This window comes from Rhinolophus sinicus, linkage group LG09, assembly GCF_036562045.2.
Source record: "Rhinolophus sinicus isolate RSC01 linkage group LG09, ASM3656204v1, whole genome shotgun sequence".
Classification (NCBI taxonomy): Eukaryota; Metazoa; Chordata; class Mammalia; order Chiroptera; family Rhinolophidae; genus Rhinolophus; species Rhinolophus sinicus.
The window spans coordinates 42,596,862-42,621,920 of NC_133758.1; the positions used below are offsets into that span (position 1 = coordinate 42,596,862).

The window sequence follows — 25,059 nt, forward strand, 5'->3', positions numbered from 1 at the left end:
GAAGTTTTAAAGATTTATGTACTTAGTGACATCAGTCCATCTTTTATGTCAATTTAAGAAAATATTTTAACAAGGCAAGATTTTTTTTTTCATTCACTTACATGTTTTTATAATTGTATCATATTTTTACATTTACATCTTTGTAATTCATTTTGGGTATGGCATGCCATGAGGTGGAGAACTGATAATATTTTTTTTCTAAATTATTATCTGCATTACCTCAACATTCTTTATTGTGTAATCTGTTTTCTTAATTTTAAATGACATTTTTTGGTCTTTTTTATTCCTTTTCAGAAATTTCTTAGCTGTTGTCAGGGATATTAATTTGCTACATGAATGAATCATTTTGCAAAGTTTCAAAAAGGAATTTCATTAAATTTGTGTAGTAATTTGGAATCACATCTTTATAGTAATTCTCGATTCCAGAAACCTGCATGTCATCTTCAATTTATTTAGGTGTTTTTCTATATCCCTAAGCAAACTTTATAGTTTTCTTATTACATATTTCTTGTTAAGTTTATTCTAGATATTTGTTGGTATTCTTTCTGTTCTTTTGTATTAGGTTGGTGCAAAAGTAATTGCGGTTTTGCAATTGTTTTCAACCTTTCAAACCACAATTAACTTTTGCACCAACCTAATATTTTTTGACTGCCTATTGCTAATATGTTTTTTAAATATTTTGTTTTCCTGAGAGAGTTGTCTTTGGAAAAAGATTCTTTAGTGATGGTTTAGAACTGCTGTGCCATTATCTTATACAAAGTTTATGTAAAAATAACAGGTGATGATAGAATGAAGATTATTAGATTTCAACCTACCATGTTTCCCCCAAAATAAGACCTAGCCGGACCATCAGCTCTAATGTGTCTTTTAATATAATTAATATAATTAATGTAATATAATGTAATAAATACCTGGTCTTATGTCATATAAAACCAGGTATTATATTAATTAAAATAAGACCGGGTCTTATTAATTTTTGCTCCAAAAGACTCATTAGAGCTGATTGTCTGGCTAGGTCTTATTTTCGGGGAAACACGGTAGGTACTCTCTAACACTATGATTTTGTTGACCTTATTAACTTCCTAATTTTAATCCTCATCTGGGTATTTTTCTCTTTTTTTTTAATCTCCACTTCTGGTTTGTTTTTTTTAAACTTCCCAATCCTTTTCTTTGTTTCATGTGTTCATGTCTTCCAGTTAAGATATTGAGTAAGATGTTCACATTTCAGGATTATGACATTTAGGGGCACAGTGTCTTTCTTGTTCTTCTATTGTATGGAATGTTACCTATATATTGAATATAAGTATTCCCTTAGGTTAATGATATGTAGAATTATAAAATTGGATATTTTGAACTTATTTATGTGTCTGGTTTGATGTTTTCCAATAATGGAGATTGCAGTGCTCTCAAAATATTTCAGTTCACATGTAAATAATGGTTACAGTTACATAATAGACATTTACAGAAAGAGTCTTATCAGTGCTTAGTTTATTTGTTATGGGAAGAAATTATACCACTAAATGTTAATGATCATTTGAAGAATTCCCTCCTCTAATACTGTAAACATTCTTAACGTTTTTAATGACAATATTAATTTTTTCCTTAGCTTTATTGATATATAATTTATATAAAATAAAATTCATCTATTTTTAGTATACAGTTTGCGGAATTAGGTTTTGTACAGTTGTGTATCCACCACCACTATCAAGATACAGACGTTCCACCACTCTGAAAAGTATACTCCTGTTCCTTTGCACATAAGCCGATGACCTCTGGCTTGAAGCAGCCATTTTAGTACTTTTTATTTTTTTAAACAATTCAGTGATTTTTGGTATATTTACAGAGTTGTGGAACCTTCTACAATCTAATTTTAGAACATTTAGAACATTTCCATCACCCTGAAAGAAATGTGTGTCACTTTTAAAGTCACTCCCTCTTCCCACCTTCAGCTCTAGCACCTACTATTCTATGTTGTGCCTCTATAGATTTACCTTTTCTGGCAATTAGAAGTTTGCAATATGTGTTTTTCTATGTCTGGCTTCTTTCAACGGATATAAACATCAACTTTTGAGCATTTTTATGAAATTAATTTTTTTTTAAAACTAGGGAATGACTCTACTAATGATGGGATCAGCGGATGCTCTTCCTGAGGAACCCTCAGCCAAAACTGTCTTCGTAGAAGATATGACAGAAGAACAGTTAGCATCTGCTGTAAGACGAACCATATGTTATATGGTTGATCACTGGTTTTTAGAAGTACAGTTACTAAGGTGCCTCTCAGAAAGTAGCATCTGAATGTTTTTAAGATTTAATATCAAGATGTATGTTTTAGGCAGTAAATAAGTTTTATTTTTGAAATTGGCTTTAGGGTCCTTCTATAATTGGGTAATTCATTATAAAGTCAATTAATAGCTGTAATAAATATGTGGTGGGTAGTCAGCACTATTTAAGTGTTTATTATTTTTATGGGAAAACAGAATGGTTACGTAGTTTAAATGCTGGGATATTTAAATTCATAAAACCTTCCATGTGAAAAATACATACAGTTTAATCTTAATTTAAGTGCAACATTGATTTAGAAACTGGCCAACACATACTTGTCAAATGTTATTATTATATTATTTTTACCATCCAGCATTTACATAGTACTGTTAACCATTCTTTTTTTTTTTTTTTTTTTTGAAGAGTTTCTATGTATGTTTGTTACCGTGTTCTAATGATAAGCCTGCAAAGGGGGCAGGATGGACATGACTGTCCTCTTATTATTTTTAAGAAGGGAATTAAAACAGAGAATGATTGTCAGTATGATAACAAGTAAAAATTTTGGTTGGGGAAATAAAACATGTTACTTTAGGATAAAGGTGGAACATAAATTGGTATGAACTGGTAAATTGTACTTGCTTCAAAGGGTGAAATTTAGTGATTTATATATGCTGTGTCATTTTGTAAAAATGGTTTAATCCTTTTTTTTTAATCAGATGGAATTACCATGTGGATTGACAAACCTTGGTAACACTTGTTACATGAATGCTACAGTTCAATGTATTCGGTCTGTGCCTGAACTCAAAAGTGCCCTTAAAAGGTAAGGAACCTCATACTCATTATCAGTCACTCCTTGTACCCTTCCTACCTGCAGCTCTAGGCAACTATTATGGTACTGTTTGTCTTACAGTTTTGCCTGTTCTGTATATTTCATGTAAAAGGAATTATAATAATATATGGTTTTTTGTGACTAGCTTCTTTTATTTAGCATGTTAGTGCTGAATGTAGGTGTATTGATTTTGATTTAATGTTTTTCTAATGCCTTTTTTTTCATTATTTCTGAAGTTGGATTTTATTTTCTTCGTAATAATGGGCAGTTAAGGTGTACTTTTTTGTTTTACACTATTTTCAGAAAATATTTGTTAATAGATGAGTTAGACAAGGGGAAAGAATTTAAAGTGGGCTTTATTCATTTAAGTTTCCTTTTTTTTGAGTGTGCCTTTTTGCTCATATAATGCTTAAAGGAACAAGACCAGAAGAGAAGAAAATAAAGAGGTTGAACAACTCTGAGAAACTTGCAGATGAGGGGGTCATAATAAGTCTTTTTAACTGGTTTCTTCGCATTTGAGTTTCAGAATGAATTGAATCCCATTATTTAATTCTGCCTTAATGTCCTTAGGTATGCTGGTGCTTTGAGAGCTTCAGGGGAAATGGCTTCAGCACAGTATATTACTGCAGGTCAGTATCTTAAACATGCTACTATTTGAGAGGGAGTATAGTACTCAAATGTTATTTTTCACTTAAAAGTTTGTTTAGTATCTTTCAGTTTACAAAATGTGTTTTATAAAACATTAAAATTGGAGTACTTATATTAAACAACTGAGGGCATACTTTATTATCCAAATTAGAAACCAGTGATGTGTCTCCTTTTTCAAAAACAGTCTTTAGATATTTTGGATTAAATTATAATTTTGGCTTTAGATTCTATTAGTAAAGTAGGTTTTGTGATAGTTGATGTGATCGTTTTATAAAAGAGTCTCAGTGGGTATTAGTGTAAAGAACTGGCCTATGGGGAATGAGGAGAAATAGACATTCTTAAAGGATAGAAATAACTTATTTCTTCATTACATGAATCCATGTATCTCTTACCTAATTTTGGTAACAGCTTTATCGAGATTTAATGCACATATCATACAATTCCCCATTTAAAGTGTATAATTTGTTGTTGTTTTTTGTATATTCAGCGTTTTGTATCCTTCACCACACTCAATTTTGGAACATTTTCATCACTCCAAAAAGAAACTATAACCTTTAGTAGTCATCCCGTTTGCCCCACACCACTCTCAGCCCTATGCAGACACCAATCAGCTGTTAGCCTTTATAGATTCCCTATTCTGGACTTCTCATGTAAATGGAATTATATAATATGTGGTCTTCTGTTCTTTTTTAAAAAGATTTTATTGGGAAAGGGGAAGAGGACTTTATTGGGGAACACTGTGTACACTTCCAGGACTTTTTTCCAAGTCAAGTTGTTGTCCTTCCAATCTTAGTTGTGGAGGGCGCAGCTCAGCTCCAGGTCTAGTTGCCGTTACTAGTTGTAGGGGGCGTTGCCCACCATCCCTTGCAGGACTCGAGGAATTGAACTGGCAACCTTGCGGTTGAGAGCCCACTGGCCCATATGGGAATCGAACTGGCAGCCTTTGGAGTTAGGAGCATGGAGCTCTAACCGCCTGAGCCACTGGGCCGGGCCAGCCCCCAACATGTGGTCTTTTTTGAATGATTTCTTTCACTTAGAATGTTTTTAAGATTCATCCACAATATAGCATGTATCAGTATTTTATTCCTTTTTATTGCTGAATAAGATTGCATTGTGCGGATCTACCACATTTTGTTTGTCCTTTTATTATTGAAAGGCATTTGGGTGGTTTCCACTTTTTGACTGTTATAAGTGTTGCTAAACATTTGTGTACAAGTCTTTGTGTGGACATATGTTGTCATTTCTCTTGGGTTAATATCTAGGAGTGGAATTGTTGGGTTATATGGTAACTATATTTAACCTTTTGAGAAACTTCTAGACTTTTCCAAAGCAGCTGCATTATTTTACATTTTACATTTCTCCCAGCATGTGTGAGGGTTCCAATTTCTCCATATTCTCACTAACATTTGGTATTGTTTGTCTTTGATTATAGCCATTCTAGGGGTGTGAAGTGGTATCTCACTGTAGTCAACCATTAACTTTGAATACTATAAACAGTAGGTTTCTTTGCATCATTTGGAGTTAGAGAGATTTCTTCTTTTTTTCTAAAAGTAGATTATTTGTTGAAATTAAGTTTTTAATGAGAAAATGTGATCAATTATATCTAGCTCAGTTGATTGCTTCACTTGATCTAAGAGTAACTCAGAATGTCAATAAGTTCTTCGGTGTCATAGGCTTGTATTGATGGGATGAAAAATACTGTTCTTGTCTTTTTTATTTTGAATTAAATTTAAATTTACAGAAAATGTGCAAGAATTCACCAGTTACGAATTTTTTGTAACATCTGGTTCGTCATTCTCTATAATGCATGTTGTTTTATTCTGAACCATTTGACAGTAAATTGCAGACATGGTTTTTATTCCTGAAAACTTCAGTATGTATTTCCTAAGAGTAAGGTCATTCATAACCACATTTTTCATAATCTGGGAGTTTCACACTGATAACAGTACTCTAAAATGCAAACTTTATTTAGAGTTTGCCAGTATTGCCCATTTTGAAGTTGTTTTTCTTTTTTGTATCTGGAGCCAGTTTAGGATCACACATTGCATTTAGTTGTTGTCAAATCTCATTCGTCTCTTTTAATGTGTAATGTGTTTTTGACCTTTTTTCAAACTAATGAAATACTTTGAGATACTCTGTTCATGGTATGTATTAAATAATCAAATCATTTTTTTTGAGTAGCATGTACTTTAAAGTGTTATTACAATTTAAGTTTTTTTTTTAATTTTAAAAATAATTACCTTGGTAGTAATGCTTAAATTGCAGCCCTTCAAAAATATTTTTCAGTGTGTTTAGTTGTTTTATTCGGGAACATTTTATTGAGCACTTGCTTTGTGCTGAGATCTTGGAGTGTTTGCTGGGTTTCAGTCTGTACACAGACCGATAACATTTCACATCTTAGTTAACAAAACAAGTCGAGATAAGCTAGATTGGAGTTTTGCTGTACACGAAATAAGGACAAAGTGTGGTAGCTAGAAATCAGCAGAGGAAAAAGTATTCTGAACGCCCAAGAGCAGGGCTGAATCCATGACCATGGACTTAGGAATTTGAGAGTGGAGGAGCAGTGGAAAGATTTTGAAGGAGGCAAATTAGTTTTGGTTCTTAGCTGTTCAGTAGAATTAGGAAGTATGTTTAAGGAGCCAGATTTCAATATTCAGGAGTTCAGTAGATGGGAACCAAGTATGGGCTTAAAGGGGAGTAGGCTGGGAGTGGTGACCCGATGGCCTGAGAAAAGCAAAGCATAGTGGCAGAGCAGTAACATTATGCCTGTTTGATCCTAGACAAAGGTTGTTCTCTATTGAATGAACATACCCTGCTTTGGGAAGACAAAGGCTGGCAAGGGGGGAGAGAGGGACGGGCAGGGCTCAGAAGTTGTGTATAGCTAGTGATTGCAGTATAAAGTCTTCTGTGAGTTCTTTAAGATTTAAAAACAAATCTTATTAGGAATTCAACAATTGCAAAATGAATCGATATACTTAAAAATAGTTATTAAACAGTTTTTTGTTTATAGTAATTGAGATTTGATTTACAGTAGCGTGTATTAAATATGCCACTATTTTACTAAAGTACTGTTTGCTTTGTGTTTAAGCCCTTAGAGATTTGTTTGATTCCATGGATAAAACTTCTTCTAGTATTCCACCTATTATTCTACTGCAGTTTTTGCACATGGCTTTTCCACAGTTTGCAGAGAAGGGCGATCAAGGACAGTATCTTCAACAGGTAATCAGGGCAAGGTTCTTGGCTTTCATTTTGTAAATGTAAAACTTAGGTTTCCTATACTTACTATACTTAATTGGAGTATATTTGGAAATATAAAGAACAGTCCTCTCTGGTTCACACCACGATTATCTCTTGCCTGGAGTGGTGCAATAGTCTGTTAACTGATCATCTTGATCCTGCTTCTGTCCCTATGCCGTGTTTCTCCATACAGCCCCCAGAGTCCTTTCTAAAATGTAAATAAAATTATGTTGATCCCTTGTTCAATACTTCCTAGTACTTTTCTATCCTGAATAATCTAAATCCTAAATAATCCTAAATAATCTAGTTCCTGGCTACCTCTCTGAACTCATCATGTGCCACTCTCCTTGCTCACTTCTCTCCAGATGCACTGTTTTCTTGCCGTTTTTTAAACCCTCCAAATATCCTCTTTCTGCAGGGCCTTTGCTCTTGTTTCTTTGGCTCTCAGATATATGCATGGCTTTCCCCCTTACCTTGTTCTGGTCTCAACTGCTCAAATAGTCAAGGTTTTCCTTAACTATCCTGCTAAGATAACATACTTTCCTTCCCCTGATCACCTTCTGCTCCTGTATTGCCTTTTTTTCCTTAATAATCTTTTCTCTTTACTTGAATCTGTTATATTTTGTTTATTTGTGTTTCCCATTAGGACTTTTTCTATTTTTTTATTGTTATGTATTCCTAGTGTCCAGAACAGTAAATATTTAGCATAATTAGGAGTTCAGAAACATCTCTTGAATGAATGAATAAACTATTTTGGAATGTTTCATTGTTTTGAAGATATCTAATTTGGATTAATATTTTAACAGCTTCCGCTTCTCTAAAGAAACTAGTTATTTTGGAAGGATTCTATAGACTAAACACTGTCACAGCCAGGAATACTGACTATGTCATTTTTAAATTTAGGATGCTAATGAATGTTGGATACAAATGATGCGAGTATTGCAACAGAAATTGGAAGCCATAGAGGATGATTCTATTAAAGAGGTAATTGAAATATATTTGTGATTACAGATTTTCATTATACCTTGATTCACCCCCACACCAAAGACTTGAAATAAATTCATCTTAATAGACAGACATGTACTTGAGTACTATTTAGATGCTTAATCTATAGTTGGAATTTGAAAGGTTGCATTTCACACTTGAATTCAATTTATTTTTATTAAACTTAATTAATATTATTGAACATCTGTAGTCTTTTGGTAATGTTTTTTTGAATAGTAGAAAGATTTTACAGAAAGGGATTACATTTTAAAAAGCTTAAATATGTATTACTAAATGATTGTGTGGGAGGAAATGTACATTAATATCTATAGAGTAAAATTGGAATTTTTATTTCATTTTAATTTTTGCAGACAGATTCTTCATCTGCATCAGCTGTGACACCTTCTAAAAAGAAAAGTTTAATTGATCAATTCTTTGGGGTTGAGTTTGAAACTACGTATCCTTGTGAGCCCAGATATGTATAAACTATTCAACTTACACTAGAAGTGAATTGGTATAGTGTTGACTGATTGGAATGGTGGGTAGGGTAAGAAGAAACATTCTTCAGAGGTTATGATGTCTGAAAAATATGGAAATTAGGAATTCGGACAATAAACCCATTGGAATGATCTTGAAGTTTATATAAATGTACACTCTAAGGATATTCATTATTTTTTTCTAAGAACATCTTTAGCAGAATCTACCTCATTAATTTGCCTCATAGAAAATTAATTTTTAATTATATAAAATAGAGTGTACTAATTATATACATGAGATTGAACCAATTCATAAAACTAGAATTTAGGGAAGTTCTATTTTGTAGGAGATGGGCAGAAACTTAGAAAATATTCCTGTTTATGTGCCTTTGGGTTTTTAAGACCATTTAAATTGCAACATATTGTTTAGAGTTCATTTTTTAGCATACATTCATTACTTAGTATTGTTGGTAAGTGAATGAACATTTTTATGTATGTTGAAATCTCTATTGGGAGACCACAATATTTTAAATACTAATGAATGATGCTATTAACTTAAATAGCATTAGGATAACTTACTATATTCAAGATTACATGATAAATTGAATGCCTGTTAGTATATTCCTTATCTGATTTTGCAAAGCATGAAATGTACAGAATCTGAAGAAGAAGAAGTCACTAAAGGAAAGGAAAATCAGCTTCAGCTTAGCTGTTTTATCAATCAAGAAGTCAAGTATCTTTTCACAGGACTTAAATTGGTAAGGATAATTAGTTGATCCTCATTTTTCACAGGTTCCATATTTGCACCTGCTTGGTAAAATTTATTTGTAACCCCACCATCAGTAATCATGGTGTTTTCATAGTCATTTTCCATGTTCAAAGTGGCAAAAAGTTTGAGTTGCCTGACACACACTGTCCCACCTGAGGTCCAGAAAGGTGATGCTCTGCCTTCTTGTTTCAGCTCTCATCCTATAAACAAGTGTCCTTTTTGCAGTCATTTTAGTGCCACATTTGTCGCATTTTTGTGCTTTTTGATGATTTTGCTGTTTAAAATGGCCTGTAGGCGTAGTGCTGAAGAGGTGCCTAGTGTTCTGAGTGCACGAGGGCTGTGATACACCTTAAGGAGAAAATAAATTTTCTTAGATAAGCTTCGTTTTCAGGGATGAGTTTTAGTGTAGTTGCATGTGAGTTCTGTGTTAATGAATCAACAGTATATATTAAGTAAGGTCATTATACAGATTGTATTGATTGGTTGAGTAATATGTGACAAGAGGCTTGCAGAACACCCTTGAGGGTATTATGATGTAGGTATATGAATAAGTATGCCATATAAACTGGGGTTGTACTGTGCAAATCAGGCCATATAGTCGTTCTGCTATTGTACTAGTATTGCAGGTAAGGTCCTAGAATTTAAGTGACTTAATTGATGTGTGGCAGAGCCAGCTCTAGAACTGGCTCCTCTAATTATTTAGTTATCCCTCTTTCTCCAGTGTCATACTAAAGAATGCATTCTAATGAGCAGATTGATAAAATAGAATGGTTTTGCTTGCTAACATTAATTTGACGTGGTTTGGGGAATATGCACAGCTCTTGAAGGATAGGTGATGAATTAGGGCAGGGATTACATTGATAAGATAATTTGTCATCTGGGAGCTCGTATCTACAGTTTGGGATATGATGGGTTAAGGGAAGGGTTAGTAAATGTAGACTTAAGAAGCAGATAGATAAATAGTGATATTCTTCTCTGTGTGACACTGAGAGGAGAGGTGTGAAGCATAATGGCTTCTGAGAGAAGTTCATTTTAATTTTATAAATTAAAAATAATTTAATGTAACCTAGCATTACAAATACTAGCTAACCACCAGGAATCCTATGACATACGTGTATTAATGATGTGCACGTTTCAGGGCATTAAAACGTGAAGTATAAGTGTTAATTGGAGCGTATGAAATGGAATGGAGTGTGTTGGCAGGGACTCTCCAGTATGATCTTTTCTTCATAATTTTATAAATTTCCAGGAAAACCAAATATACTTGGAACTTGTAGATAATAGTGGGTTGGTAATAATAGCTTACCTGATGAATAACATTGTACTGGATACAGTTTCTTAAAAAACATGAGATTTTGTATTTTTTGCCTTCGTAATTTTTTAAATGCTTTATCGTCATTTTTTCTGATTATTCTTGAGTAATTGGATTCACCATTTCTTTACTTCATTGCTGCTGAATAAACTTGATTAAATGTTAAAAAGCTACACCACAGTGATTCCTTTTGTAATAAGAGTAATAGTTTTTAAAAATCAAACTTTAAACAATTATTTACACAAGTGTAACATGCTTGGAATAAACATTAACAGTAAATTGTTTTAACTCTTATGTTTGTGTTCTCAAAGCAGAGCACATTAGTAGTGCTAATTTTTTTTGATATTAGAAATAGTAGGTAATGTTTATTGAACATAGACTATATGCTAGTTTCCAAGTTTTCGACATGTACTAACAACAGAACTATAATTAACATAGGCAGTTTCATCACCATTTACAAATGATGTCAAGAGGGGATAAACTATCTTGCCCAGTGTCACACAGGCCGTAAGAAATAGAAAGGCAGACATGATCATTAAGACATATAAAACAACCAAAGTCTTTCTCACATACGTTAGATTAACAGATTTTCTTTGTTATGACTTTTATGAAATTTAACAATAATTGATTGGTTCTGGAAGGCGTTTAAATATAAAGCATAAAGAACACGGACTTCCTACATTCTCTTAATTTTCCTCTAATATGAGTATTCTAATAAACCATAAGTAGAGGAATGCCATAAAAGGTTTTCTTATGTTATATAAAATGCAGTATAAACTCAGAATCTGAGTAACAGTGGGGTCATAATTTAAAAACTTAAAACATTTACATGCCGATGAGTTCGCACTAGTATAAATTTTTTGATGGCTTTTAAGAACTGAACCATATCTAAAAGTCTTCCCACGTTGTCCTCATTCAAATTATTTCTCATTGGTGTAAGTCCATTGATATCCTTACTGTACATTGTCTATTAAGTAGTACTAATTTTTAAAAGAACCAGGTGTAATTCTGATTTGCAGAAAAAAGTTATTTAAAACTAACATTTGGTTTTCTGTTACGTTTTTTTAGCGACTTCAGGAAGAAATCACCAAACAGTCTCCAACATTGCAAAGAAATGCTTTGTACATCAAATCTGTAAGTTGTGCATTCCTTTTGAAATTGAATTCCGTTTCGTTAAAAGTTTTCCCGTGAGTTAATGTTGCCCAGTCTTTGTTTTTACCAATCCAAGGAATTAAAAACTTGTGTGGTATTCGCATGTAAATAGGATTTCTTTCCATTTTCTCCTCAGTCCAAGATCAGCCGGCTACCTGCGTACTTGACTATTCAGATGGTTCGATTTTTTTATAAAGAGAAGGAATCTGTGAATGCTAAAGTTCTTAAGGTTAGTAATGAACTCTTTAGTATAATAAAAAGATTAATTATTCTCAGAAGGCAATCCCTTACAGTAGGTTTCTTTATTCCTTAGGGATAAACTCTTTGAAATACTATAAATAGGGAATTTATTACTTAGACAAATGATTCTTAACCAAGATGTGCATTGGAATTGTCTGTTGTCCATTTTATTTTGAATCATACGCATGCTTGGCTTCTCCCCAACGCCCAGTATCTGTTTCAGTGGTCTTAACATTTTTAAAAAGATTTCCAGATAATTCTGATTGATGCCTTCCGTTCTCCATTAATACTGCCCTAGACCAGGTTCTCAGCTCCAGGAAGATTTGGGGTTAGAGATGGGGAGGGTACAGTAGAGCACACTGTAGTCTGTTCTAGGCGGTTCCTTTCTTCCAAGTGAAAGAAGAGAGTATTAAATTATTGGTGCCCAAGAGTGTAGGGGCCAGCCTTAGGAAGTAGCTGTTATTGAGCTGTAGCACTGCTACATATCCAGTCTCTGATCCTTGAAGGAGGTATATATAATTCTAGCCTCTTAAGCTGAAATTCGTAATATATTTTCAAATATACTTAGTGTTAAATGAAAAGACTGAGTGTAGTTGAAGTATCTACTAGTGTTAACTTTATATATTAATATTAGTTATTGAACTATATCACTGTTCCTGTATAAAATTGTATTTCAAATTTTAAAAAGTCGTATGTGACTCCATTTGTAAATTGACTCCTCTGCTGGTTTTAGATATCCATTATTTTCACAGCAACTAGTCTGATATTTCTGAAATGCTTCTTTGGTCATATAAATTTTGGTAACTCCTCTGTGGTCAGTTTCATGGCTCAAAATATTTAATGGAGAAAAATATTAAAAAATTTTTTACCTTCAAGTTAGGACCAGATTGAAAATAAGCACGATGATGTTTTCAACTGCATAGATATTTCCAAGTGATTTTTATGCATTTTATTTTCAACTTGAGTTGAATTATGGAAGCGTTACTTTAAAAGTGTGGTAGGTATTTTAAATAACTACCTTTATGTCTCTTACACTTTATTTTCTTTCTGGTTTGTATGTAGGATGTTAAATTTCCTCTTATGTTGGATGTGTATGAACTATGTACACCTGAACTTCAAGAGAAAATGGTCTCTTTTCGATCAAAATTCAAGGATCTAGAAGATAAAAAAGTGAATCAGCAGACAAAGACAGTAGGTTCTTATTGCTGATTTTCTAATCTTAATATTTTAGTATCCAATCAGTGTTTAACAGTTACTTTGTATTGTTAACTTATTAGTAAAAATGGATGACCCTGTGTTTTATTTAGCAAATACACAAATCCCACATAAATTGATGCAAGCCTTTAAAGTTTTAGGTGTATTTTAGCATAAGAAAAAGAACTATAGTTATGATAAATGGGTCCTTTATAGTAGAATAAACATAATATTTTCTTTCCCCCTGTAAAACCTTGCCTAGTATTTTCAGCATATTTTATTTTCCTTGCAAGGCATGGAGTTATATCCATTTTTAGATAGACTTGGTTGTACAACATATTGATTCAGTTATTCTCACTGTGACAATTGAGTCGTATCTTTTAATAAATGCTGCTAGAATTCCTGTAGCTTCTAAAATTATAACCTTAGCAACTTTATGTTTAACACATTGTATTGTCTTGGGTTCAGATAAAGTGCAGCTGAATTATTATTTGTTGGATTTTTTCCTTCAAAATGAAAATGGTATTTGCTGGTAATTAGAAAGATTTCCATTGTGATATTATAATCTATTAAATTTTAAAATAGGTTACTGTTAGAGAGAGAGAAGCAATTTTTAAAAAATGAAACTTTATTTTGAGAAAGTTGTAGAATCACATGCAGTTTTAAGAAATAATACAAAGATACCTGGAGCATCTTTGATACAGTTGCCCCAGTGGTTACATCTTGCAAAAACTGTAATACAGTATCACAACCAGGATATTGACATCGATACAATCCAGACACAGTACATTTCCATCACTACAAAGATCCCTCATAGGAGTTTTGCCCCGTTGTAGCCAAACCCACTTCCCTTTTACCCTAACCCTCTCCTTGATTCCTCACAACCGCTGTTCTCCATTTCTGTAATGTTGTCATTTCAAGGAAGGAATAAATGGAATCATACATTATGTAACTTTTTGGGATTGACGTTTCTCACTCAGCATAATTCTCTGGAGATTAATTCTCTGGAGATTGTTTCATATAGCAGTAGTTGTTTTTTTTATTTTTATTGCTGAATAGTATTCCATATGGATAAGGATATACCGCAGTTTGCTTAGCCATTCACCCATTGAAGACAGGTGGTTTCCAGTTTTGTCTATTAGGATTAAAGCTGCTGTAAGCATTCATTTAACCAGTTTTAGTGTAAACTTAAATACTCATTTCTCTGCATGGTTGTTGTATATTTAGTTTTTAAAGAAACTGTCAAATGTTTTCCATAGTGGCTGTACCATTTTAGGTTCTCATCAGCATATGACTAATCCACTCTCTGCATTCTTGCCAGAATTTGGTGGTGTCACTTTTTTATTTTAGCCATTTGATAGGTTTGCAGTTATACCTCATTGTGGTTTTAATTTGCATTTCCTTACGTTGAACATGTCTTCATGTGTTTATTTGGCATTTGTATATCCTCTTTGGTGAAATATCTCTTCATGCCTTCTACCCATTTTCTGATTGTGCTGTTTTATACTCTTGAATTTTGAAAAGAGTAGTCCTTTGTTGGATAATAAGTTGCCAAATATTTTCTCCCAGCCTGTAGCTTTGTCTTTTTATCCTCTTAACGGTATTTTGCAAAGGGAAAGCTTTTAATTTTGATGTAATTCAGTCTTTTTTTTTGCTTATGTTGCATTTGGTGTCATATCTAAGAAACCATTGCCTAGTCAAAAGGCCTTGAAGATTTATGCCTATATTTTCTTCTAAGAATTTTATAGTTTTGGTTCTTCCATGCAGGTCTCTGATTTATTCAGGGTTAACTTTTGTATATTGGATCAGGTACAGGTCCAAATTCATTCTATTACATGTGAATGTCCAGTTGTCCCAGCACCATTTGTTGAAAAGATTATTCTTTGCTCATTGAATGGTTTTGGCACCCTTGTAGAGAGAATCAGTTGACCATAGATGTATGTTTCTGGACTCTCAGTTTTATTCCACTGGTTTATTTGTCTGTCCTTATGCCAGTACCACAGTCTTGATTAGTGTAGTTTTGTAGTAAGGAGTGTAGCAAAGTATGAGCCTTCCAACTTCTTGTTCTTCTTTTCGCTCTTCTGAGTCCCTTGTATTTTCATATTTATTTTAGGATCACTTTGTCCATTTCTTCAAAGAAAGCAAGTGGAATTTTGATAGGGATTGTATCAAATCTGTAGATCAATTTGGGGAGTATTGCTATTTTAATAGTATTAAGTCTTACAATCCATGAACTTGATGGGTCTTTCTCTTTATAGGTCTTTAATTTTTTCAACAATGTCTTATAATTTTTAGTGTAAAAATCTTGTACTACTTTGCTTAAATTCCTAAGTGTCTTATTCTTTTTGATGTTTTTGTAAATGGCATTGCTTTCTTAATTTCATTTTTGGACTATTTATTACAAATGACTTTTGTATTGATCTTGTATCTTTTACTTTGCTGAACTGGTTTATTAGCTGTTTCTTCTTTTTCCTCTTTGAAAGAGATTGTGTAGAATAATTGGTGTTAATTTTCTTCAAATGTTTGGTAGTATTGTCTGGTACAACAATCTGGGCCTGGAGATTTCTTTTTCAGGAGTTGTTAAATTACAAATTCAACTTTTATACTGGGAGTGCCAAAAAATGTGCACATTTTAAGAGATGTTATCTATGTATTACTTTTAGAAGTTGAATTAATTATGGTAGCAATGTGTGTAGTATGACGTTTGCTCAAAAGATGGCGTTAGTCAAAGGAATGCTAGCGTCATTCATTGTATTACAATTTTAATAGTTTTTTCCTTTCTTAAAATGTGTATACATTTTTTTTGGCACCCTCTGTAGTTATGAGCTATTCAAATGATCTGTTTCACTGGGTTTGTTTTGGTAGTTTGTGTTTACATGGAATTGATCCATTTCATCTAGTTAATCAGTTTTATGTGTAGAATTGTCCCTAGTATTTATTTTATTATTCTTTTGATGTCTGCAGGGTATGTAGTAATTTGTGTCTTTTTTACCTCATTTGTCAGTCTTCATAGAGGATTGTCAATTTTATTGATATTTCAGAGAACTGGCTCTTTGTTTCATTGATTTCTGTTATTTTTCTGTATCTAATTTTATTGATTTCTACTGTTATTTACTTTCTTCTACTTGCTTTGGGGTTATTGTGCCTCTTGCAGGATCTTAAGGTGTGGGAGCTTAGGTTTTTTTCAGACTTTTCTCTATTTTCTAATGTATGCGTTTAGCAGTTCTTTTACTGTGTCCTACAAATTTTATTATACAGTGGTACCTCGGTATTCTAACGTAATCCATTCCAAAAGACCGTTAAGAGTTCTGAAACGTTCAAAAACTGAGGCGCGGTTTCCCCATAGAAAGTAATGCAAAATGGATTACTCCGTTCCAGACCTTTAAAATCAACCCCTAAAACTGCAAATTTAGCATGAATTTTACTATCTAATGATACCATAGATCCATAAAATTTACGGCGTTCATAAACTGAAATGTTTGTCAACGGAGATGTTCAAAAACCGAGGTACACTGTATTGTGTTTTCACTTTCATTGTTTCTTGTATTATTATTATTTCCCTCGAGACTTCTCTTTGACCTTGAATTATTTGTTAATATTTTTAGTTTCCAAGTGTTTGGAAATTTTTGCTGTCTGTTGATTCTAGTTTGATTCCATTGTAGTGAAAGAGCATACTTGTGTTATTAAATGCTTTTAAATTTGTTGAAATTTGCTTTATAGCTCAGGATGTGATCTATCTTGGAATATGTTCTGTGGGCACTTGAAAAGAATGTGTGTTCTGTTGTTGATTGTTCTGTAGACATTGATTAGATATGGTTGGTTTGAGAGGTTGCATTTTTCTATAACCTTGCTATTTTTCTGTCTAGTTCTATTGTCGAGAGAGGATTTGTGAAGTCTTCAGCTAATGTTGTGGACTTGTCTGTTTCTCATTCAGTTCTGTCAGCTTTTGCTTTGCATGTTTTATAGCTCTTTTATTTGGTGCATACACATTTAGGATTGCTTTGTGTTGGTGGAATGACCCTTTTATTATACAATATTCCTTCTGTCCCTGGTAATTTTCTTTGCTCAGAAGTCTACTTTATCTTATATTAATTTGCCACTGCTGCTTTCTTTTTGTTAATGTTTGCATGATATATCTTTTTCCATCCTTCTACATTAAATTTTCCCAGACTGTTATATTTGGAGTGAGTTTCTTACAGACAGCATATAGTTGGGTCATATTCTTTAATCCGTTAACCTCTTTTTATTGATATATTTAGACCATTTATACTTAATATAATTACTGATATGTTAGTGTTTAAATCTATATTTTATTCTGTATTTTCATTTCTTTTGCCTTCTTGTACATTACTTGAACATTTTTTAGAATTCTAGTTTGATTTATCTATAATATATTTGAATGTATTTCTTTGTATAGCTTATTTGTGGTTGCTGTAGATATTACATTATATACAATGTGGGGGCTTGGGTTGCCGACCACCCATGTAGTCAAAAATTTCCGTATTAAGTTTGTCTTCTGCATTCTTAAAATGTGTATACATTTTTTTGGCACTCTCTGTAGATTATTATTGCAATAATTCAACTTCTCTTTTTTGAGGCAGCTTTTTTTTTGTTTTTTTTTTTTCCAACAAAACAATTTTATATGTGGTTTGATAGTATTTGGTAAAATTATAGAATTGGGTTTTCCATTTCTACCCTAGAGCACTGTTTATATGTACTAGTATATGCTCTAGCTTTAGTGGTGTAGTGTTGGTTTTGTAATCAGAGGATCTGTTACTATACATACAAGATTGTATACTGTTAAAGTGTAGTACTTTTGGGTTTCTAGTTTTGTGTTAATTGTAGTTATATCATTTTACTAATTTGTAAGGCAGACCATATTTTGTTGCTGCCTCGTTGCTTTGCACTTGTAAACAGTAAATATTGATGGAAATGAATGCAGGTATTCCCTGCTTTCCAAAAGTTTGCGTATACCACTTTGGTTTTATGAGACATACCTGTCTTTGCTAACCAAAAGAAATCCAAGGATTTTCACTTTTATAAGAAAAGCCATTACTGTACTACTGTAGGTCTTTCGCTTACAGTAAAAGTGAAGTCGTATAATGTGAACTTTCAGAAAGCAGGAGATACTCTTCGCTTTATGCCATTTTGGTTTATGAAAGTTTTCACAGGAATGCTCTACTTTCACATAGTGGGGAAACCTGTACTCTTTGAGAATGCAAATTTTATTTCCAATATCATGGTTTAAAATTAAACATATTTTTCCTCAGACTGACAAAAAGAGTAGTCCCCAGAAAGAAGTTAAGTACGAGCCCTTTTCTTTTGCTGATGGTAAGTGAAATCTTCATTTCAATTGAGGTATCGTGTGTGCGCACGCGTGTGTGTTCCTTTTTAAAGTAAAATTACTGTCTTGCCATATTTTTTTAGATATAATGCTTTTTTTTAAAGTTGGGTTTCTTTAAGTATAATTTATGTGTTAATATGACATACAGTAAAAGTCACTCTTTGAAGCTTATAGTTCTATGAATGATATACTTCTTTAAAAGTCTGAGTGAACAGTAGTGTCTTACTGGATTCTAATATTAGAATAGTCTTTAGGCTAAACTTTACAGTTGTTCTTGCTGGTTACTTAGCTTAAGAAAGTACATAGCTGTTCATTGCTTAATATTAGTGGATTTATATCTTTCTTTAGACATTGGCTCCAATAATTGTGGATACTATGATTTACAAGCAGTGCTAACACATCAGGGAAGGTCTAGCTCATCAGGACATTACGTATCATGGGTGAAAAGAAAACAAGGTAAAGATTCTACTTTTTTCAATTGTTACACACTATTTTAGCAGTTTGTTTAGTGTAAATTTTATAGCACAGTGGTTCTAGAACTTTTTTGTCTCACAACCCCTATAAATTCGTAATTATTGAGGACTTTTCCAAAGAGCGTTTGGTTATGAGGATTATGTCTCTTATTTACTGTAATAGAAATTAAAACAGAAGTAAATTCATTTAAAACTGACAATAATAAACCCATTATATATTAAAATAACATTGAAAAAATATAGTATTTTCCCCCAAAAAAATTTAGCAAGAAATGGCATTGATTTACATCTTTTTAGGTCTTTTTTTTGTCTGGCTTAATAGGAGACAGCTAGATTCTCGTAATAGTTTCTGCATTCCATCTGTTACTTTATCCACATTGTGTAGCCTATGGAAAATTCCAGAGCACACTTGAGAGAATGAAGGGGAAAAGGCAATTAATCCTTTAGTAATGTTATGAAAAATAGTCGTAACTTTCACGGAACTCCTGAAAGGAGTCTTGAACCTGAGTAATTCCTGGACCATACTTTGAGAACTGTTGATATGGTAGATGGAATACTGCTGTGCATAATGTTACTTGGTACCTTTTTTGAAATGGAACTCTGAAAAATTGTGGGATATTAACTTTCTTTTCCACTCTTGTTCTTTAGATGAATGGATTAAGTTTGATGATGATAAGGTCAGCATTGTGACACCAGAGGACATCCTGCGGCTTTCTGGTGGTGGAGACTGGCATATAGCTTATGTTTTACTCTATGGGCCTCGCAGAGTTGAAATAATGGAAGAGGAAAGTGAACAGTAATCTTCATTTTAGCTATTTATGCTTAGGTGTGAAATAAATGTTATTTGTTGATCATTTCTATAATCCAGAGCTTTAGAAGATACGTAAGTGGTTTCCTTTCCCCTCATGTGGAACGAAAGAGGGCAGAAGCAGACCACTCCGTGTGTTAGCCTAAAAAATTACAGAAACGAGAAAAATGGCCTTTGGACTGTGCTGCCCTGTATTAAAGATGGCAGGAAGATATTTTAAAAAGCTAATTCCTTGCATTAATTTTTAAAAAATTTCTGAGTTGAAATGCCTTTCAACTATTACCTTCTATGATGGTTTTTTCCCTGCCCTTTTCAGCCCAAGATTCAGCAATGTGATGTTTATTGCACACCTGTTACTGTTATTTGTTGTTCTTGCATGGTTCACACCACAAGTGATTCAGTAGCTGTCCATCCTTTGCCTTACCTAACAGATTTTCCCAGGAAGATGGAAAGGAAGTAAGTGTTGCTCTCATTGTGCTCTCAGTGCTGCTGTCCACATCCCATGGCAACATGGGGACAATCAAGTATTTGTCCAGCCTGATAGTTGCTGGCTTTTCATGACTTTAAAATAAATTGTGATCAATAAGTACATTTGATTATACATTTATTACTGTCTCTGATGTACTATGGTTTGTACATTTAACTTTGCATTGGTTTTGTAGTAATCAACCTTAAAAAATGTTGACAAGCTCTGAGTTGCTTATTTTTAGAAAAATGAGGATATTTAATAAAAAAAAAAAAGGGAATTAACAGTTTTTGACCTCAAGTCTTTTGTCTCTAGAGTGTTGGAGCTTGGCTGAAGTTCAGATATGTTTAATCTAATTTTTGCAGATGGTTCGTTTTAACCTGTTAAACATCCATTTAAAAATGTTATCTTGTGTGTGCGCTAGCATTATATTGTTTAAAAAGAAACACAAAGTTGTGAATGTAATGGAGTTCTTTGGATGCTGAATGCAACGATGTTATCAGTAAGAACTGTTCCTTAGCTCAGTTAGTGTTTCTTTTTACACTCCTGTTCAATTCCCAAACTCTTAATGTCTATCTCAAAATTTAGTATCAATGATTTTTAAAGTGATAGAAATACTAACAGTATGAGGTATTTCAATGATAGATTTCTTTAATATTCTAATTAGTTCCTCATCTTTGTTTCAGGAGCTTGATTGTTAGAGAAATGATAGAATATTACCTAAATTGTCTCTGATTTTGAATTAGATATTTATAACAAAGTTTTGGGGATTATCATGAAATCTCATCCTTATGCAGTTTCAATGCTTTGCAGAACACAGCAATCAAAACTAGCAGATTCGTAAGAGAATAATGGCCATTTTCCTCAAGTTTGAACAGTGTGGTATAATCTGAGAACACTACAGGATGTAAAATAAGCATTTCAGGGAAACTTATTTGTAAATAGCTTCTTCAGAGAAACTTAATTATTGGCAATCCGTACTCGGTTTGCTTTGGGAGAGGGTGTAGAAGAGAATGGGGGAAGGATGAGACCATAAGACTTATAATGTTTCTTTTATATTGGTATGATGCTTGTTAAGTTTGCAAGGTTTTTTTTTTTTTTACTCTTATTTGGTCTGAAGAACTTTGAAAACATAAATTTAGCAATTAAAATTTACAGATTTTCTGATTTGCAGGATGCTTTAACTACTAGATCAGGTGAGGTAGGTTTAGAACAAAGTAAGCTGTGTATGAAATTAGTTTTAAAATTATAATTAACTCCTTGTCATTACAAAAAACTTCATTTTATTTGATTAAAAAAAGCATTATTCCAAAGATTTTTTAAGTATAAGAAATTGGAACTTAGACCAGTGTTATTTTAAACTAATAAAGCTACTTTAGAATTCAGCCTTGTATATAAGGTCTCTGAGAGCAGGTGAGAAAATGTCTTGACTCGTGAGTGTGCCTTATATGCTGTGCAACTAGCACTGAGGCCCTTTTGATATTAAGAGCTGTGCTGTACAGTGTATAGCTAGTGACGTTAAGCCCAGGCAAGAACATTTCTAGTGTGAGATGCATTTAGTAGCTGCTCTTCAGAATTCAAAATAAACAATGATTACTTACTCTTAGACCTCTAAAAGGTAATGCTTATGTGCGAACAGGAGAACGTAGATAGTACCGTCTCCAGCCATTACTACATTGTGCTTTTTGCTGTTTATAGGGTGCTTTCACAGACATTTCATTCAAACTTCACAACAATCCCTGAGGTATACATCCCTATTTTAAAGACTTGAGAGGTTAAATAATTTTTGTAAAGCTAAAAGAACTAGGTTTTAGACTTGACCCCATTTCTTTTAAAGTTGGGGGTTGGCAAACATTTTCTATAGTGGGCCAGATAGTAAACCTTTTCATATGTGCAGCCCATACCATCTTTGTTGCAACCATTTAACTTTGCCGTTGGAGTGTGAAAGAAGCCATAGATAATACTTAAATTAATATGGCTGTGTGCCAGTCAATTTTACTATAAAACCAGGTTGTGAACAGACCACTGTTTGCCGATCCAGTTAAAACATAAATGAGACTAGAGCAGGCATATGGTTTCAGAAAATGATATTCTGGGGTTTTCAGAATAGCAAATTAAATTTTGTACCTACTAATGGCATGCAGGAAACTAATTTGGCATAGTGTATTTTATAGGCAACACCAGGTCCATAAATACTGCTTCTTAACTTCATCACACATTTCATTTATAACAAAAATAGATGATCTTGAGGTCACTTTATTTTGGCCATTTTCCCAACCTGCTTCCTCCTTTTCCCCAAACCCTGAGGTCAGTTATCAAGAGCCAATATGTGTTCTGTTGTTCTTGGAGCACCAGCCAACTGTACAACTGTTATAAAAATGTTTATTGTTTACCAAAACCAGTGGACCTCTTATCAAATGCTGCTTGGTAACAAAATCTTATCACAGTTTTAATAAAAAAAAAATAAGCTAACTATTCGTCTCATTGTCATTAGTTAGACTTTCTGCAAGGTCACTTAATCCAGACTTAATCAGTGCGTTAATCAGATTCTCGGGCGTTGCATGTACTCCCTCTTGATCTTGCCAGGCAACTAGTAGCTGCTTAGCTCTCATCTTCATGTCTTCGCTGTCACACTCAATCTGTCTAATTTCTGAGTCTTTCATTTCCAGGTAGGGAGCCAGAATCTTCCATTGTTCACCCAGTTTGTTGGCAAAGACCTCTATTTGTTCCCCTGTTACAGGTTTGTCTCGCCGAACATCAGGGCCTATAAAACAAGGAATGTAAATTATGTACAAAGTACAAGAATATGTGCAATTCAGAGTATAAAACAGAACTGGGAAGATGCCACTGAGATATTAATCACCTTTAATTAGGTTTATTTTAAAAGGAAAACAATTCCTTTTTTTAATTTTCCATGAGTTGAACTGTTCTTAATGATCATGCTCAGTAGGAAATCACCCAAAGCTAAAGTTGTTGCCTCTATTATAATTGTGCAAGTTTCTACTGAAACTAGCTGCGCCTTCTAATCCCCCCACCCCAAGAATGAACAGAGGTACAAATGAGTCACCTTTAAATAGAAGTACCTTCCTTCTCATCACTTCCAAATTTTATTGTATAAAATACTTTTTAAAAGTTATTATCAAGCAGTGTTTTAAAATTCCTCATTATAGAAACAGCTGAGATAACGTGGTAAAAGTTGAGAAGCAGATCAAATTAAATAACGTACCTCTCAACAAAGAACCCTAATCTTTTCCAATTTTGTAAAATAGCCAAGAAAATTCAATTCTTACTTTCATTTTCCTTCAGTAAAGCATCATTATCTTCCTCATCTTCATCCTCACCTGTTTTTATTTCTTCAGAAGGAGGCTAAAATGAGTAAGAAGAATGTTTACAAGAATGCCAACTTCTAAAATAAGATAACTGAGGATCCGTTTTGTTTAGATAAGAGTGGTTGTGACATTCTAAGTACAGGGCCCAAACTTTACCCCTGAGAGTGTTAAATGTGAATGTCAGGTTAAATGTCACAAATGGGTGACAGGGTTGGCCTGGAGAAGGAATGGACAAAAAGACCTGAAAGTGGGAAAGTCTCCCCTTGTCCCCCAACGTGGGAAGAAAGGAGCCAGTAAAAAGTATGGTAAAATGACTTTCAAATACCTATATAGTAACAATGGTCTAGAAAAGACTGGGGAAGCAACTGTCCTTAAAAATTCTTGAGTAACTTTATTTGGTTTCATGCACACAGTACCAGACTGTAGTAATACAATGAGAAAATGGTAGTGAAAGAGCAGAGTAGATAGGCCAGGTTGCCTCTGCTACCTTGTCTCTGGTAAAAGACAGTTTAATGCATTGATTGACAAACAGGAAAAACGATAATAGTTTACTTCAAAGTACTGCAGACTTAAATTGCACACTGTATAAAAATTATTAAAGTTACTTTATCAGTTTATGTACTTCCTATAAAATGTATACTGAAATGCATTTTTTCATCATTCTAAAACATGGGGGTATATGGATAATTTTTTTTCACGATTAAACTCTAAACTCAGCTCTGCTCAAATAGCAGTTTTAAAGAACATACCATCAACTAAAGGATATGAAAAAAATTATAATACTTACTGGTAATTCCTTGGCTAGCTTTATTACCATGTTTTCAAGATATTCTGGCAAACTTTTAAACTGCTGGTTTGTTGGCTGGAAGAAATGAGGGCTTCTCCGTGCTAATAATCTCAGGGCTCTCCAACCATAATTTGAATTGTTCACAGCCCTATAAAAAGAGATGTCAGTTTTATAATTTCTATATCCCCTTCTACTTAATCTGATTCACCATGTGAAATTCTGTAAGGTAAGTAGTTGAAGGCACCATTCTTTTCATTCTGATCATAGTCCTAAAGAACCTCTCAGTATGCAGTTCACTTAATAACAGAAACCAACAGAGTCTGAAAAGGCAGGTTCATTTGTAGCAGGCACATTTAAAACTTTATATGCAAAGTCAGTATGTGTCCAATACTGGCTAGATGCTGTATGTGCAGGACAGGACTCAGCTACCTAGTTATTTGAAAGAAAAATTCATAATAGGTTCATTATGTTCAGTGAGTTCATATCCATACGGCAGTCACCTACAGGTGTGAGTTCCAGTATATTTTATAAATTCAACACTGAGGTTTGATTGTTGAATCAACATTTAGTTTTTCTAGCTGTGTACCAGCTAAACTTCAGTTTGCTTAGTACCAACCTCCATGAATAAAAATGGCTCCAAAATTAAAAGGGAAACATCCAGTAGCCAACACAGTAAGTAATGATGCCAAGAACAGAATCCATGAACTGTTCTCTAATGAAGCAAAGCAATAACAGGTGTTACAAAGTAA

General features: G+C 33.3%; 2 protein-coding genes across 2 annotated transcripts in view; one reads left to right on the forward strand and one right to left on the reverse strand.

Annotated features, from left to right (window-relative positions):
- USP14 (ubiquitin specific peptidase 14) overlaps positions 1-22,667 on the forward strand; it is a 33,639-nt gene extending 10,972 nt beyond the window's left edge. Inside the window, exons 4-16 of the mRNA XM_019741213.2 lie at positions 2,107-2,211; positions 2,979-3,082; positions 3,662-3,720; positions 6,828-6,958; positions 7,880-7,960; positions 8,332-8,417; positions 9,080-9,194; positions 11,586-11,651; positions 11,806-11,898; positions 12,972-13,100; positions 18,374-18,434; positions 18,796-18,903; positions 19,569-22,667. Of these exons, the coding sequence (XP_019596772.2) occupies positions 2,107-2,211; positions 2,979-3,082; positions 3,662-3,720; positions 6,828-6,958; positions 7,880-7,960; positions 8,332-8,417; positions 9,080-9,194; positions 11,586-11,651; positions 11,806-11,898; positions 12,972-13,100; positions 18,374-18,434; positions 18,796-18,903; positions 19,569-19,720 (1,290 nt within the window). The 3' untranslated portion in view covers positions 19,721-22,667. The remainder of the gene's footprint in view (positions 1-2,106; positions 2,212-2,978; positions 3,083-3,661; positions 3,721-6,827; positions 6,959-7,879; positions 7,961-8,331; positions 8,418-9,079; positions 9,195-11,585; positions 11,652-11,805; positions 11,899-12,971; positions 13,101-18,373; positions 18,435-18,795; positions 18,904-19,568) is intronic.
- The window catches only part of THOC1 (THO complex subunit 1), a 40,333-nt gene continuing 37,833 nt past the window's right edge, over positions 22,560-25,059 (reverse strand). The window contains exons 19-21 of the mRNA XM_019741212.2: positions 24,311-24,458; positions 23,485-23,560; positions 22,560-22,958 (exon numbers count right to left, since the gene is read on the reverse strand). Of these exons, the coding sequence (XP_019596771.1) occupies positions 22,663-22,958; positions 23,485-23,560; positions 24,311-24,458 (520 nt within the window). The 3' untranslated portion in view covers positions 22,560-22,662. The remainder of the gene's footprint in view (positions 22,959-23,484; positions 23,561-24,310; positions 24,459-25,059) is intronic.